Source organism: Phyllostomus hastatus, unplaced genomic scaffold, assembly GCF_019186645.2.
Source record: "Phyllostomus hastatus isolate PE091 unplaced genomic scaffold, TTU_PhHast_1.1 phas_contig_150, whole genome shotgun sequence".
Lineage (NCBI taxonomy): Eukaryota > Metazoa > Chordata > Mammalia > Chiroptera > Phyllostomidae > Phyllostomus > Phyllostomus hastatus.
In genome coordinates, this window is record NW_025333611.1 from 38,364,233 (window position 1) to 38,378,414 (window position 14,182).

At 44.4% G+C, this 14,182-nt stretch overlaps 1 protein-coding gene across 2 annotated transcripts in view; it reads left to right on the forward strand.

Moving 5' to 3' along the window:
• Window positions 1-3,607: 3,607 nt before the first annotated feature.
• The window catches only part of SMURF1 (SMAD specific E3 ubiquitin protein ligase 1), a 102,353-nt gene continuing 91,778 nt past the window's right edge, over window positions 3,608-14,182 (forward strand). For both annotated transcript variants that reach the window (XM_045821340.1, XM_045821350.1), the window contains exon 1: window positions 3,608-4,013. In XM_045821340.1, the coding sequence (XP_045677296.1) occupies window positions 3,959-4,013 (55 nt within the window). In that variant the 5' untranslated portion in view covers window positions 3,608-3,958. The remainder of the gene's footprint in view (window positions 4,014-14,182) is intronic.

Here is a 14,182-nt window from a genome sequence, read left to right on the forward strand (position 1 = left end):
GTGGGAAAGTCTGAATTTCATTGGATTGTGTCAGTGGCAGTATCCTGGCTGTGATATTATACTATGGTGTTACAGATTGTTACCCCTGGGGGCAACTGGGCAAAGTGTACAGGGGTCGCTCAGTATTATTTCTTACAACTGCATGTGAACCTACAAGTACCTCAATACAATTTTCAATTAATAGAACTCAAACCCAAGTAATAAGCCCTGCCAATGATAATACTATAGTAAGACTTGCATATTGGTGATATTAAGTTTAGACGGTAATGTAGAGGGAGATCCTAAAGGCTCTGGGCACAAAAGAATAAATAAACATGCTAGTGAATCACAATTTTGTACATCCAATTGTCTAAAAACCTGGTTGTGCAGGTGAAAAGGCAAAGAAGCTAGATCCTAGACCTAGAAAAACACCTTAAAAGCATAGATCCTAGAGCTGATCACAGAGGTACCAGCTCAGGTACAGCAATGTGCTCCCAGAGGCATTAGTTACACCCATCCACTCCCACCAGGGACCATCTGCACAACATCCCGGATTTCCCTAGAGCCGTAGCACTAGCGGGTTTCAGAGCAAACACTGGCACACACATTTTATGTGCACTAACAAGAACTACCATTTACAGAGTGCCTGACATCATGGACAGCTGCTAAGTCTACATCTGGGGCTTAATTTATACCCATGATTTCAGTTAAATGAAGAATTTAAATTAAATCCATGATTTATTTTTAACTCTGGGTGAGAGGCATCATCATCTCCATTTTACAAATGAACAAAGTGAGGCAGGGAGAATTTAGTTAACTTGCTCTAGTGCCCTGGTCATGTACGCGGTGTAGCCAGGGTAGAGTGTGCGTCCAAGGGGGTCAGAGCTGCTCTGTTTCCAGCATGCCCACTGCCGACGAAGGGGGCTACTTTGGTGCTGCCTCCTAAACAGACAGGTGTGGGACATACCCAATGTGATTTTCTTGATCATTTCCTTTAGATTAGGAATTCTTAATCTAGGAGCTATGAGACCTTACAAGAGCCAACGTATGGTTTTAGGAGATCATGTACTGAAATCAGATACAAAATTTGGTATGTAGTTGCGCATACAAGTTTTTCTTAGGAAAGCGTGCATTGTTTCCGTCAGATGCTCCAAAACAGGTTTGGGAGTCAACAAACAGGTAAAGAACTCTACAGTCAGATCCAAAGAGAGATCTTTTTTCACTGGCTCAGGGAAGTGATACATCTGGGGAAAATAAAATCGACTGGCAAATCCTACAGAGAAAGCAGGGTCAAAACTGCCCTTTGTAAAGTCATTGCAAAGATGCTTGCAGAGACTCACTGAATTTCATCTCTGTCTCAGCAGAATTGCTTGATATTTCCCAACTATTCGTTCCACATATCTTTAAAAGGTAGTATTTCTGAAAAATCTGATATATGATGAAAGGATATCAGGGTACACCTTAAGTTCAGTGTAAGGGCTGGCCCACAGCTTAGCACACCATTGCACTGGTTGATTCTCATTGAGTATCTTTTATCACCTTCATCAATGTTTAACGGAATTAAGGGTTAAGGAGGGAAGATGCAGCGCTACATGACTACAATTCCACCAAAACACGTTCATTTTCTTGCTTTTGTAGTGTTTACAGTGCACTTCCCCACTCTTGGCCCAACAAACTTGAACTCTGCCTTTAAGTCTTAGACCAGGTCTTCTGTGATTCTTCTGAGATTTCCCCGTCTCTCTGCTCCCAGGCAGAACTGTCCTGTAATCCATGTTCTAGCCCTCTGTACACATCTCCATCAATGTGTCATTGTCAGTTGTTCATGTCTGTTTCAACGAATCAACTGAGCCTCTGAAATGCTACAGCTGTGACTTATTTGTGTTCCTTGCCGCTAGTCACATAGGAGGTGGCCCATGTTTGTTGATGAATAAAACATAAGCTCCCAAATAGGAAGGTCCTACTGGTCCAGGCTGTGTTGAAAGATACCGTTAGATGTACGTAAGACACCTAGTTAAATGACAACAGCAATTACTTAATGAGTAAACTGAAAGGCCTTTCAGTAACTTCCACAAATGACTTCCTGACTCAGGTGTTCAGGAAACAGTCAAGCAAAGGAAGGTCCAGATGTCTAGGCAGGTAAGAAAAAAGGATAATGAACAAAAGATTTTTAGGTCAGGAAAACAGCAGGGTATCAGAAGAGGGGCCAGAGAGAAAGAGTCTGGTTTAGAGAGAAGAGACTTCTTGACTATGGGAACAAAGAAGAGGGGGAAATACTACCCGGACTGAAAGGAGATGAAGGTTTCTTAGGGGGGCATCAGAAACTCCAAGAGGACTTTTTCAGACCCTGGGATTCACACTTAGACAATCAGAGCTGGATTCTGGATGTACTGCTCTGTTGCTTATACATAACTTGTAGTTTTTAGTATTTCATTAGAATCATTGAAAGTTTGAGTTGCAAGGGGCCAGAGAAATGACACAGGCTGGTCCTTTGTTTGATGGATTGAAGCTCAGAGAAGCCTTGAATCCAGCGTAGGAAAGACTGCTTCCACAGGGCGGGGCTGAGGCAGGCAGGCATGCCAAGGTGCTCTGGGCAGAGGGCTCCATTTCTTCTGGACTGTGACCTTAGAGAAGGCCCACCGCTGCAGGGGGTGGCAGCAATGGCTCAGAATCTGGTTTCCTTCGGATGCAAGCCAAATAAAAGCATTCAAAGAATTAGGTAGCTGGTCAAAAACAAGTTTGATAATCACACTCAGCTCTTTCCTCTTTTTAGCATATTTCTTTTCTCTTAACAGGTAAAGAGAGGAGTGGTTTGATGGAGAACGCATCACGAGCTTTTAGTTCTACCCTACAACTCCAGCAGGAAGGGAAATATGAGTAGAAGGCAAGGAAACACTGGCTGTAAACTGCTTTTATATTTGGTTAAATTTCACGCTATTGGATAATAACAGACATCTACCTTTCCACGCGATGCTTCTCTACAATCTTGCTCACCTTCTTATGTGGCACTTCCTGTGTGATTCTGGCAACTTTGTTAAGGCTCAATAGAGAGCTCTAGCTGCAGAGAACGCACCTAAATGAAAGACTTTATCTCTCAGAGAAGTCAGTCCCTTCAAATTGCATTATCTCACTGCTCTCTACTAAAAAAAATAAAAAAGTATAGCCTATTTATGCAAGGTGCTTGGTGTAGTAACTAACAGGCCACGGGTTCATGTAACCTGCCCTTCAATAACTATCAGGAGCCCAGAGCCTTGAATCAAAGACCAGGAAAATCAACTCGGTTGTCGGAACCTCAACGTCCGCATCAGTAAATAAGTCCCCTGGGAGAATGTGGCTAAGATCCGGGGCGATCGTGCGCCGGCCGCAGCGTCCCGCCCGCCTCGGTCACCGCTGGTGTTGGCGGCCCGCTGCGCTGGCCTCGGAGCGCGGAGTTCCGGGGAGCGCTCGGGGCCGGGATCCAATGCCCCTCATCCCGAACCAGGAGGAAGCGGGAACCCAGCCCACAACTGACACACCCCGCGCGCCCGAGCCTGAGAAGGCAGCGCTGCGCGGCGCGCCCCGCCCCGACGTGCTCCGCGGGGGCGCGCGCGCACGGAGGCGGGGAGTCGCACAGCGGGGCGCGCGCGGGGCCGGGCCGGCACGGCAGCGAGGGCGCGCGCGACTCCGGGAGGAGGCGGCGACGGCGGCGGAAGCAGCGAGGGCGGCGGGCGTCCGGATCTGAGGTGGTGAAGGCGGCGGCGGCGGCGGCGGCTCCGGACTGGGCTGGGAGCGAGCGAGGGTCGGTGGCGCCGGGTCGAGCGCTGAGCCCTCGGTTCGAGCATCAGCCCGTCTCTCGGACGCCTGGGCCGCGGAGTTTGTGTCCCGGCTCGACCCCGGTGCCCAGCCCGGAGCCGTAACCTTGAGGCGGCGGCGGCGGGGCCGGGCCGGGTCGGGCCGGGGGTCGGCGGCGCTGGATCCTCGGCTGCCCGATCGTTGGCGGGAGATGTCGAACCCTGGGACGCGCAGGAACGGCTCTAGCATCAAGATCCGTCTGACAGGTACGGCCGGTGGGAGGCCCAGACCGCTCCCCCTGCGCCCACTCGCGCCCCGTGCGGGCCCCTCGGCAGCCCCGGAATTTCCCGCAGGGCGCCCTGCTGAAGCGGCCCTCCCCCACGCCGGCCGGCGTCCCAGGACCGCGTCCCCCCTGGACTAGCGCCCCTCGCTTCTCTCTCCGGCCCCGCCCCCTCGCGTCTCCCCGGCCCCGCCCCCTCCTCGCCGTCCGCCCTCCGGTTTCCATCCTCATTCCCCCACCTGCCCCTTCTCTTCTCCGCTTCTGGCGCCCCGTTTCAGCCCCTCCGTCCTTCTGCTCGTTCTCTTCCTTTTCCTCCCCGGTGTCCCGTCGCTTTTCCCCTCCTGACCCTGCCTCCCCTTCCCCCTCCGCCCCTCGCTTCCCTCTCCCCTCACCTACCCCTCGCTGTTCGCCCCCACCCGACCCCTCCCCGCCCTTCTCCCACCTTCCCGTTCTCTGCCTCCCGGCCTCTCCCGACCCTCCGGGCCGCTCCTCCCCCTCCCCGCCCCGCACGGCACCGCACTGCCTACCCCGGTTCTCTCTCGGGCTGCCCCGGGTCGGCCCCCTCTGCCCCTCGCTGCTTCCCTTCGGGCCCCGCCCCTTTCTTCACCCCTAGTTTCGCCCCCTCACTTTCTCTCCTAAACTCCGCCCCTCATTTTCTACTTAGTCCCGCCCCCGCTTATCAACCCTACCCGCCTCGGTGCTTGGTGGGCCTGGCGGCCTCCCCTTTCCTTCAGCCTCGAATTCCTCGGTCCTGCCCTGGAGCTTCTCCCTGGCCCGTCCTCCTCGCCTCCCCTCGGTCGAGACCTCTTCGGTCTAGTCCACTTCCTCTCTCTCAGGCCTGGCCGCCGTCTGCCCTTGACCGTGCTGCTTCCATTCTTTTCTGCATTGTCTGCATTGCACTTTACCATCGCGCCGCCCCCACCAACCTTTGAGCCCGGATTAGGCGTTGACCCCCGCCCCCCCCCCACACACACACACGCACGGGCGGCAGCAGCACAGCTGCACGACTGCAGGCTCCTTGATTCACTCGCATGTAGTCTTCAATGAAATCCTGTGTCTCCTAGGTGGCTCTGTAGTGCCACCTTCGAGGGTGAGCGTGAAGCTCTGCTCTGGGCCTGCGACGTGGTGGGTGGTGTGGAGGTGTGCGGATGCGAACGGTGTCTGCTGGGGGGCCCTCGCCAGCGGGCTCCAGGGGTCCTGGGCTAGTCTGTGTCCTCTGTACCGCTTCTCCCTCGTCACCCCTGAGGGGCTGCTGCCCGCCTCCCCTTTTAACTTCATAGCTGAGGCCGGATTGTAGTGTTGCAAATACCGTTCGGTTGGGGGACTTTCCAAACTCAAATATTGCCAGCTCTGAAAAGGAAATAAAAAGTTTAGGCTAATCCCTGTAAGGGGTTTTCCCCTGGATTTTTCTGTTCAGTGGCCCATCTGATGAGGACTCCAAAGTCAGAGTCCCTTTCAGAGAGACAGTGAGCATTTTGGACACTTTGTGGCAGATGCATAGCCTTAAATCATTGATAAATCTGTGAAAACAGCAATGGGTGATTGTTTCAAACTAAAATATCCTTTGAAAGTCACAGTTGTTGCATGATCCGTTTCTTTTTGTTTCAAGAAGAATGTTATGAATTTTTTAGGTATGAAGAGATCCGGTTATGATCAGATAATATAACCAGATCAGATGATGATTTGGACCCAAATCCAGACCCTGGTTTTGTAAAGTAGCAGGCATATTCCAGGGGCCTTTGCTCCTGGAGAAACATGATCCTGTAATGCGCGGCTGGTCGGAAACACTTTTTATTCTGTAGATTCAGTATATACATTGTTATTTTTATGGTTACATAAATGTCACTTTTTGACTTTGTAATGCTTGTAAAACTTTACTGACAACTTTAATTTGGTTTTCATTTACAAAGTAATCTATAATTGACATCAGAATGGTTTCAGTTTTTTGTTAAAAGCAAAAGTAACTGATTTTGTGAGTTTTGGTAGAAATGCCATTAATGTTTTAGAAGTAATAGGTTTTAATTGCAATGTTTGTGTCAGGTGTATAAGTATTGATCGTAATAGGCAGGTCTGGGTGTGGGTCTTTTCCTTGTGGAAGAGAGGGCTTGGTTCGTCTTCCCAAATTGCTTTTGATTCAGGAATTTAGAGGTTATAGATGTAGAAACGTTTCAAAAATGCTTCAAGAGTTTTAATATCATTTAGTATTGAAGGATCCGGTGGTGACTGTTTTTTCCAGAAAACCTTTCCCCTTTTCCCCTGTTGGTGTTACTAATGATACAACAGAGGGCAGCTGTCCCTGGAACAGGGGTGAGGGTTTGGGAGGGTTGCGGACACCCGAGATGCTAGCTGTCTGTTGGATGTTAGCTCAGGTGAGAACGTTGGAACTGGGCGTCCTGTTGAAGGCAGGCTGGGTTTTGGCCCCAGGATTGCCGGGGAAGTTTGAAATATCTTCACTTCTGGCAGGTTGGCTCGCCATCCTTCAAAAGTGTGTACTTTGTTACAGGTTTCAAAGTTTATTTCCACATGTGATACTAGAAAAAATGATTTTTAGAAATGAGAGCTGTTCTAACCAGTGAATACCACACAGAGCGTAATTCACTGCAAAATATGAAGACATGGGCATTATAAAAGCATTTAGAACTTTGGGGTCCACAACTATCGTTGTGTTTGGTGGTGAGTAGAACATTGGATTTAGAATTAAGAGACTTGATTTTGTCAGATCTACCATAAATTACACAATGTGGAACAAATTATGTAACCTTTCTGGGCCTCAGTTTCCTCATAGATAAAATGAGATTTCAATTCCATATAAAACATTCTTTGATTCTCCCTCTTACAGGACTTATTCATTTGGCTTATTCCAAATTACCATGTGTGCTTATGTTTTCTGTTAGGTCTCAGTCATGATATTCAGAAATTTGTGTTCGGTTTATGACAAGCATTACTTTTGTGTATTGATTACATTTATGATTTCTTTATTTTTTTTCCTGTGGAATGCTTTTTGTTTTTGAGAACTATTGGGTAATTGAACTGCTTTGGAAATTTGGCCTAACCAGTAGAAGAATGAGTATTTTATTTTATTTTATTTTATTTATTTCTTTAGAGCGGGGGAAGGGAGGGTTGGATGGGTTGGTTGCCTCTTGCCTGCCCCTAACTGGGGACCTGGCCCACAACCCAGGCCTGTGCCCTGGCTGGGAATGGAACCGGTAACCCTTTGGTTCGCAGGCTGGCACTCACTCCACTGAGCCCTACCAGCCAGGGCAAGTGTTTGAGTATTTATATTTAAATGAGTGTAATCGTAATGAATGTCTTTGTGGTAATTTAGCAGGATAAAAGTTTTTAAAGGTATCAGGTTTGGAGCAAGATATTTTCAAAATAGAGCAATCTTTGTTAAAGAGCATTATCTTACAGACATTTTAGAGTTTGCTGGCAGATCAAACACTTGGGAAACATTTTTATTTTTAATTCAAGCAGGATTTGCAAAAACTTTGTTCTTACGTGGTACACAAATGAATCCCAGATACGTTATTTAGGCCACTTTGGGTAAAAGAATGGAATTTTGAGCTTTACGGGTTCCACAGTGCTCTTCAAACAAATTAAATTTTATTATAATATTAACCAGTTAGTTGAAATACCAAATGTCTGAATGTTTTTTTTAATGCCTTGAAGTCCTCTGACCTTCTTGTGTTTTGTTTATCTTTTGGATCGTGACTGCATGTTGTGAAGAGAGTAAAAATCCAACTCCAAGTAGAGGGAGGAGGGAGACCTTCCTTGATAGCATATGGGAATAGAGGCTATTTTTAAAGTTGTAACACATGTGATGTGAGGCTGGCTTGCGTTTTGGCATCCAGATGATGCAACTTGGAGAGAAATAGTTGTTAATAACTTTAATCAATAACAGTTAGGTGACCTGATTGATTCAAAATAGTTATGTCTCTCTTAAGAAAGATAAAGCTGTTAAGAGTGTTGTCTTTGTCAGTTTGTGCCAGCAAAAAACTCCCCTTCTTCCAGGCAGGCAAAACTTTTCACAATTTGCAACTTGGGTAAGATGTAATTTCTAACCAGCAGTGTTTAGCCTTGCATTGCACCTGAGTTTGTATATTTTTCTCAGGGTCAGCCTGAAGTTTATGAGGGACACTCAAGGCACTTTTCTGAGCTGAATTCTTTAAGGATGTGGTGTGGGTTCAATCAAATTCTATTGCAAAACTTAAATTGCAATTATACTTTAAAATGAGTCACATTCTGCCAAATGCAGCACAATTATTGGTTTTATTTGTGATTTGATCACATTCGTATTGTCTTAGAAAAACCTTTTTTTAATTCATTTTTTTCTTTTTAGTTTTCTTGGCCCAACTAGCAGACTTGAGAAGTGAAATATTTCATGTACTTTATTTCTCTCTGCACTGATATGGTAGTTGTGACCCACCAGAGCAGAACTCGTGACTTCAGGTTTATTTGTGAGAGACCAGAACTTCTCTTTTGCACCCATGACAGCAGTGTCTGGACTTGGGGCTCTTCCCTCTCTTCTGCACATTTTCATTCTCTCTTTTTGACCGCGCTGTCAGGCTCTAGTGTGGGACATTGTGTGAACCAGGGAGGTGCTGGGGGGCTGAGTCACTGGCGAAGGAGTGTTTCATCACAAATTTAAGAAAGGAAGAAAGGCTGACCCATGGTATTTCAACATCAGCTTGATGAGCCAGTCACCTGGACTGGCTGTTGTGTAACGCGTCTGCAGGCACTGGGTAAAAGTTAAACAGCTGAATCGTGCATTTGAGCGAGTGCCAGACTGAGAGGGACGTTCAAAAAGCCTTCTGAAATGGATACAATAATTTCATATTTTCTAGTTGAGAAATCCTAACTTTTAGGATTCTTATTTGGATCAAGTTTTTGTAATTTCAACCATTTTAACAGATAGAGAATTAAAAATATGTGGGTTGTTTTGGTCACTGAACAACTGAAATTACTAGTTGACTTGTGCATTTTATTGAGAGAAAGCCCCGAACTTAAGGCGCCTGCTGTCCACGGCACTCTGACTCTAGCTGGCTGGTCCCCAAGGCCAGTATAGTCAGAGGAGAGCTGCAGAGGTATGTTAGAAAAAAACAAAAGCTCCTACCCGTGTAGATCAGGCAAATCTTTTTAAAGTGTTGGAATTACTGTTGTGTCTACAGATGCAATTTAACTGAATTTAGATATTTAAGCTAAGTGGAACATTGTTTCCATATTTCTGGATTAAAGGAGGAAAATCCTTTTATTGTTTTAAAACAAGGCTTAAATAATGGACAATCAGTGCGGCTGGAGTTGCACCCCAGTCTGCAATTCCAGCTGTGTTCACCTCCATTGCAGCTGAAAGGAATTCTAATTGGCTGAGAAGTGTCGGCAACATCATGTATCACTGAGTACGAACCTATTGTGCTGGCTGCTGGATGATGCATTTCAGGTGTTTGAAGCTCCTGAGTCCAACTTGGAGATTGCTTTCAGGAGCCTGGAAGAGAACGTTGTGAAGCTGAGGGTTGTAGTTGGCAGCCTGCTTTCTTCTTCGTATGTTGGGCATCTGCTAAATTCTCTAAAGGCTGCAGTGCTTTCTTGTGGCGTAAACACTGGATTGGGAATCAGAAGGTCTATATACTTCGAACTCATAAAAGTACCACAATGAAGAGAGGGGGTGAGTGGAATTATAATCTTTTCATGGCTCAGTTTTTCTATCTGTCATGCAAGATATCTGCCTTTTTATATTGTACAAGGGCTTGAGATTAATTAGTTTTGATGAGTTATGAATTATTTATAGAGTGACACAATGTGAATACAGAGTCCTAGATTCCTGTTACTTCCTATTCTTAAACCATCATGCAAATGCTAAAGGTAATGATGCACATTGACACTGAAGAAAAGCCATGGAACCTGTTGACAAACATGGAAAAATGATACTCCAGAACAAGTTGTTATATTCTCTGTGCATTCAGAAAGTCCCTTAGAGGGATTGTGTTACAAGCCAAAGCCAGCATCATCTTCGAGTATGAGATCTTGGAAGCCTTTCCATTCAAATCAGGAACAATACAGGGGAGTAAACGATTACAGTCCTTATTAACTAGAGGAAGACATAAGAAAGCAGGAAGCAACATTGCTGTTATTTGCAGGAGATACAATTTTATTTCTTGAATCCAAAAGAATCAGCTGAAAAACAATTATAAGCAAAAGAGTGAGAGAAAAACCTTTCATCAAGTGTTTGGATAGAAAATTTCTCCATGGAAAAATAAAATGGATAAAAATTGATATGCAAAAGCAAACTAGGAAAAACAACTTGCAATCTGTATGAAAATGAAAGTCTAGCTTCCTTAATATTCATAAAGAGCTTTCAAAGTCAGTAAAAGGCCCTGGCTGGTGTGGCTCAGTGGATTGAGTGCAGGCCTGCAAAGCAAAGGGTCGCTGGTTCAATTCTCAGTCAGGGCACATGCCTGGGTGTGGATCAGGTCCCCAGTAGGGCAGGGCGTGAGAGGCAACCACACACTGATGTTTCTTTCCCTCTCTTTCCCTTCCTCTCTCTCGAAAAATAAATAAAATCTTAAAAAAAAGAAGAAACAAAATCATAAAAGACCAGTAATCTACTTGGCAAAGAATATGGACAATTCACAGAAAAGGATGAAAATAGATTTCAAATATATGAAAAGACTGAGTCCTATTCATACTGAACAAAGTACAAATTAAAACTAAAGGTGAAACAGTTCTCATTTAGCTGATTGGCAGAGACCAAAGAGTTCAAAAATATGTTATTATGGCAAAGGTGTAGAAAAGCAAAAACTTTCTTACATGGGTAGTTGAGATGTAAATTGATACAATAGAATATGGACATCAGATGACAAATGTCCGTACCCTGTGATTTAACTGTCCTGCCTCTAGGAGTTTTTCTTACAGATATATTCACGCATATGTGCAGTTTTATGTGCAGTATTATTGCGGCATTGTTTGAAATTAGACTAAACACAACCTACATGTGCATAAGTAGAGAACTAGTTAAATAAATTATGGGATATCCCCAGGGATGTGCAGTTGTTAAAAGAATAAAATAGTGCTTTATATTCTGATATGGAACATTCTCCAAGATATATTATTGAGTGGAGGAAAACATGATTCAGAAGAGTAGATATTGTACATGCTGTTTGAATAGTAAAACAAAACAAAAATGAAAGTGGATTTATAGGTGCATTTGTACCACTGCAAGGATACTCTTGAAAATATTGATTGTGATTTCCTCCGGAGCCTGGGCATCCAGGTGAGAGAGTCTTTTCCCCGTGTTCCTTTTGTACTGTTTAACCTCTCTTCTTCCCCTTCTTGAACATATATTTCTTTTCAACAATTAAAAATGTTAACAAAGAAGGACTCTACAGCTCTTAAGAGTTTTTAGAACAACTAGTGCATTTGTAGCCACTAGTAATTGTTTTCAACAGCAGGTGCTCTGAAAATTCAAAATAATTGTGCCAATGTACTTCTCAGATCTAAAATACTTTCTAAGGGTATCCAGTACCCATGTGCTTACGCATATTTCCTTACCAGGAAGATTCCTGGGTTCTAGAGAATAAAATACTTTGCATACTCTGTAGGTCTGAACAAACTTATTTTCCTAGAGCATATGTTCATTCTAATACTGAAATTCCCCTACCCCAACTCAAAAAAAAAAAATTGTTCCAGCATGGTATTAAAGTAAGCCTAAATGATTCTTTTCAGATTCAGAAATCTGGTCTTCCTTGGACCTGCTCTCTATGGTGAGGCCTTTGAAAGACTGGGGTCTTAATTCTGAATAATAGTGCTGATTTATATCTTTTATTTGGAATGTCATTTGGCGTTATCTCTTGCTTTTTCTATAAAAGAAAAAGTAACTAGGTAATTTATTGCCTTTTTTTCATACTAGATCATGGGATAAATTTTACTGGATTGTATTTCTACATGTTATTACCTACAAATTATAGATTTGAGAATTGCTTGTTGCCTGTTTATACAGGTCAGTATTATTAACACCTGAAATCTTATATTGTTTCATAGTTCCCGAAGAGTTCTCCTATACAGTTCATCATTTGAGCCAAAATCTCAAGCCAAGACCTAAAAAGTTTTGGGTTTTTTTTTCCATGTGTTTTTATTTCTAGGTTAAAAAAAAAGTATGTTAGCATGCAGTTTTCTTATTTAAGAGCACATTTTACAGGAGAGAAAAGGATAGTTTCTCTTGTCCTAAATGGATAACCATTTCATGTTCGGATTTTTAAAAAAATGCTCAGAAGTACACTTAACCCAGCTCTAATAAATTCACATGCTTTACAAGAAATCGACAGTCACGGGCAGGAGAAGGCTCATGTTTACTCAAGGGACTTTGGTAGGCTTTAGTGAGGCTAGTTCACACTCATTAAATTAGGTGAGCTTTTCTGAGACAAGGTCGCTTCTCCCCTCCGTAATCACACAGGGTTGGAAAGGTGACATTGCTGCCCTCCCCTAAACGTGTTAGTAGGCACCTTAAACTTCACATGTCCAAGGCAGTCTTCTTGATTCCACTCCCCAGAAATCTCCCTTGTCTTCCACATTTCATCAGGTCTACCCAGTTGCTCAACTAAAAATCAAGACTCATTGTCATTCGTATCTAATTTGTTCTCAAGTCCTGTCATTTCTGCCACCACAGTTTATCAGGGCTGTGTCTTCTCTTCTTGTCCACTACCCCCATTCTAGTTCAGTTGTAATCATCTCTTGCTTGGACAGATGCTTCTTGCCTTTTTTTCTTTAAATGCTGCTTGCAACCCAAACCATTTCACTACAGTATTATTTATTTCTTATTTCAGAGATGTAAAAAGATTGATTATAAAAGTCCTCCTTTTGGTGGACCCTACAGCGGGGATGGAAGGTGACTTGCTAACGTTGCTCTTGTCCCTGGCTGGTGCGGCTCCTCCGCCCTGCTTCTGTGCCCGCATGGCCTGGAGCTCCATGACAGGGGTGGTGCTGAGGGTGGCTAGTTGTCCTGTCAGGGCAGCACAGAGCACCTCATGATCTGACGATTTAGGGGTGGCTAGTGACAAGTGTACTTGCGTACAGCGGTGGAGAGAGGTCAGAGGACCACATTAAAAAAATACTATTTGAAAGAGTTGAGAATGGGAAGTAGATTGTAGTCTTTATAAGTCCGGAGGACATGTTCCATCCTCCTGTAAGGAACAGCACATCTGTTGCCTCGGGATAACTCATGATTTTATTGTCTCCCATAACCATCCCCCACGATGCTTTTAATAAGTGATGTCATCAGCCAGTCAGTTGCTCAGACAAGGAACTTGGGTTCCTCCTTGGTTCTCTTCTGTCTTGCTCTCTAGTGGTTGTCAGCTCTTACCTCATATCCTGAATCTTTTTACTTCTCTCGTCTCCACTACTGTCACCCTGGTCCTAGGCAGCGTCACCTCTCACTTGGGTGCCTGCAACAGTTATCTCCTGAATGGTTTTCTGCTTCTGTGTATTGAAATATCCATCCATACAGATAAGAGTGGTACACAGTTTGCTGGTGACATTTTATAAACTGAATGTATCTGTGTAACTGTAACTTACGTCAGTGGCTCTCACCTGGGAGCAATTTCGACTCCCAAGAGACATTTGGCAACATATGGAGACATTTTTCATCATTACAACTTTGTGGGTGCTACTGGCACCTAGTGGGTAGAAACCAGGGGTGCTGCTAAACATCCTGCAGCGCATAGAACAGACCCCACAACAGAGAGTTGTCCAGTCCAAGATGTCAGTAGTGCTGGAAAAGCCCATCTGTATCAAGAAATAGAATGTTACTAGTTCCCAAAATACCCTACAAGCTCCCTTCCCAGTTTCTACTCCCCACCCCCACAGGTAGTCACTGTGCTGATTTATGACAGCCTGTTTTTGAATTTCATGTTAGTGGAGTCATACAGTATGCATTCTTTTGTGAACTGGCTTCCTTTGCTCAACATTATATTCATGAGATTGACCCATATCATTGTGTTTGGTTGTATATCATTCATCCATTTTACAAAATAGTATTCTATTACATGAATACACCATATTTATCCCTTTACCGGGTCATGGGCAATTGGGTAATTTCTGGTTCAAGCTATTATGACCATTATTGCTGTAAACATTCATGTGTGTCTTTTGGTGAGGCTGTGTATG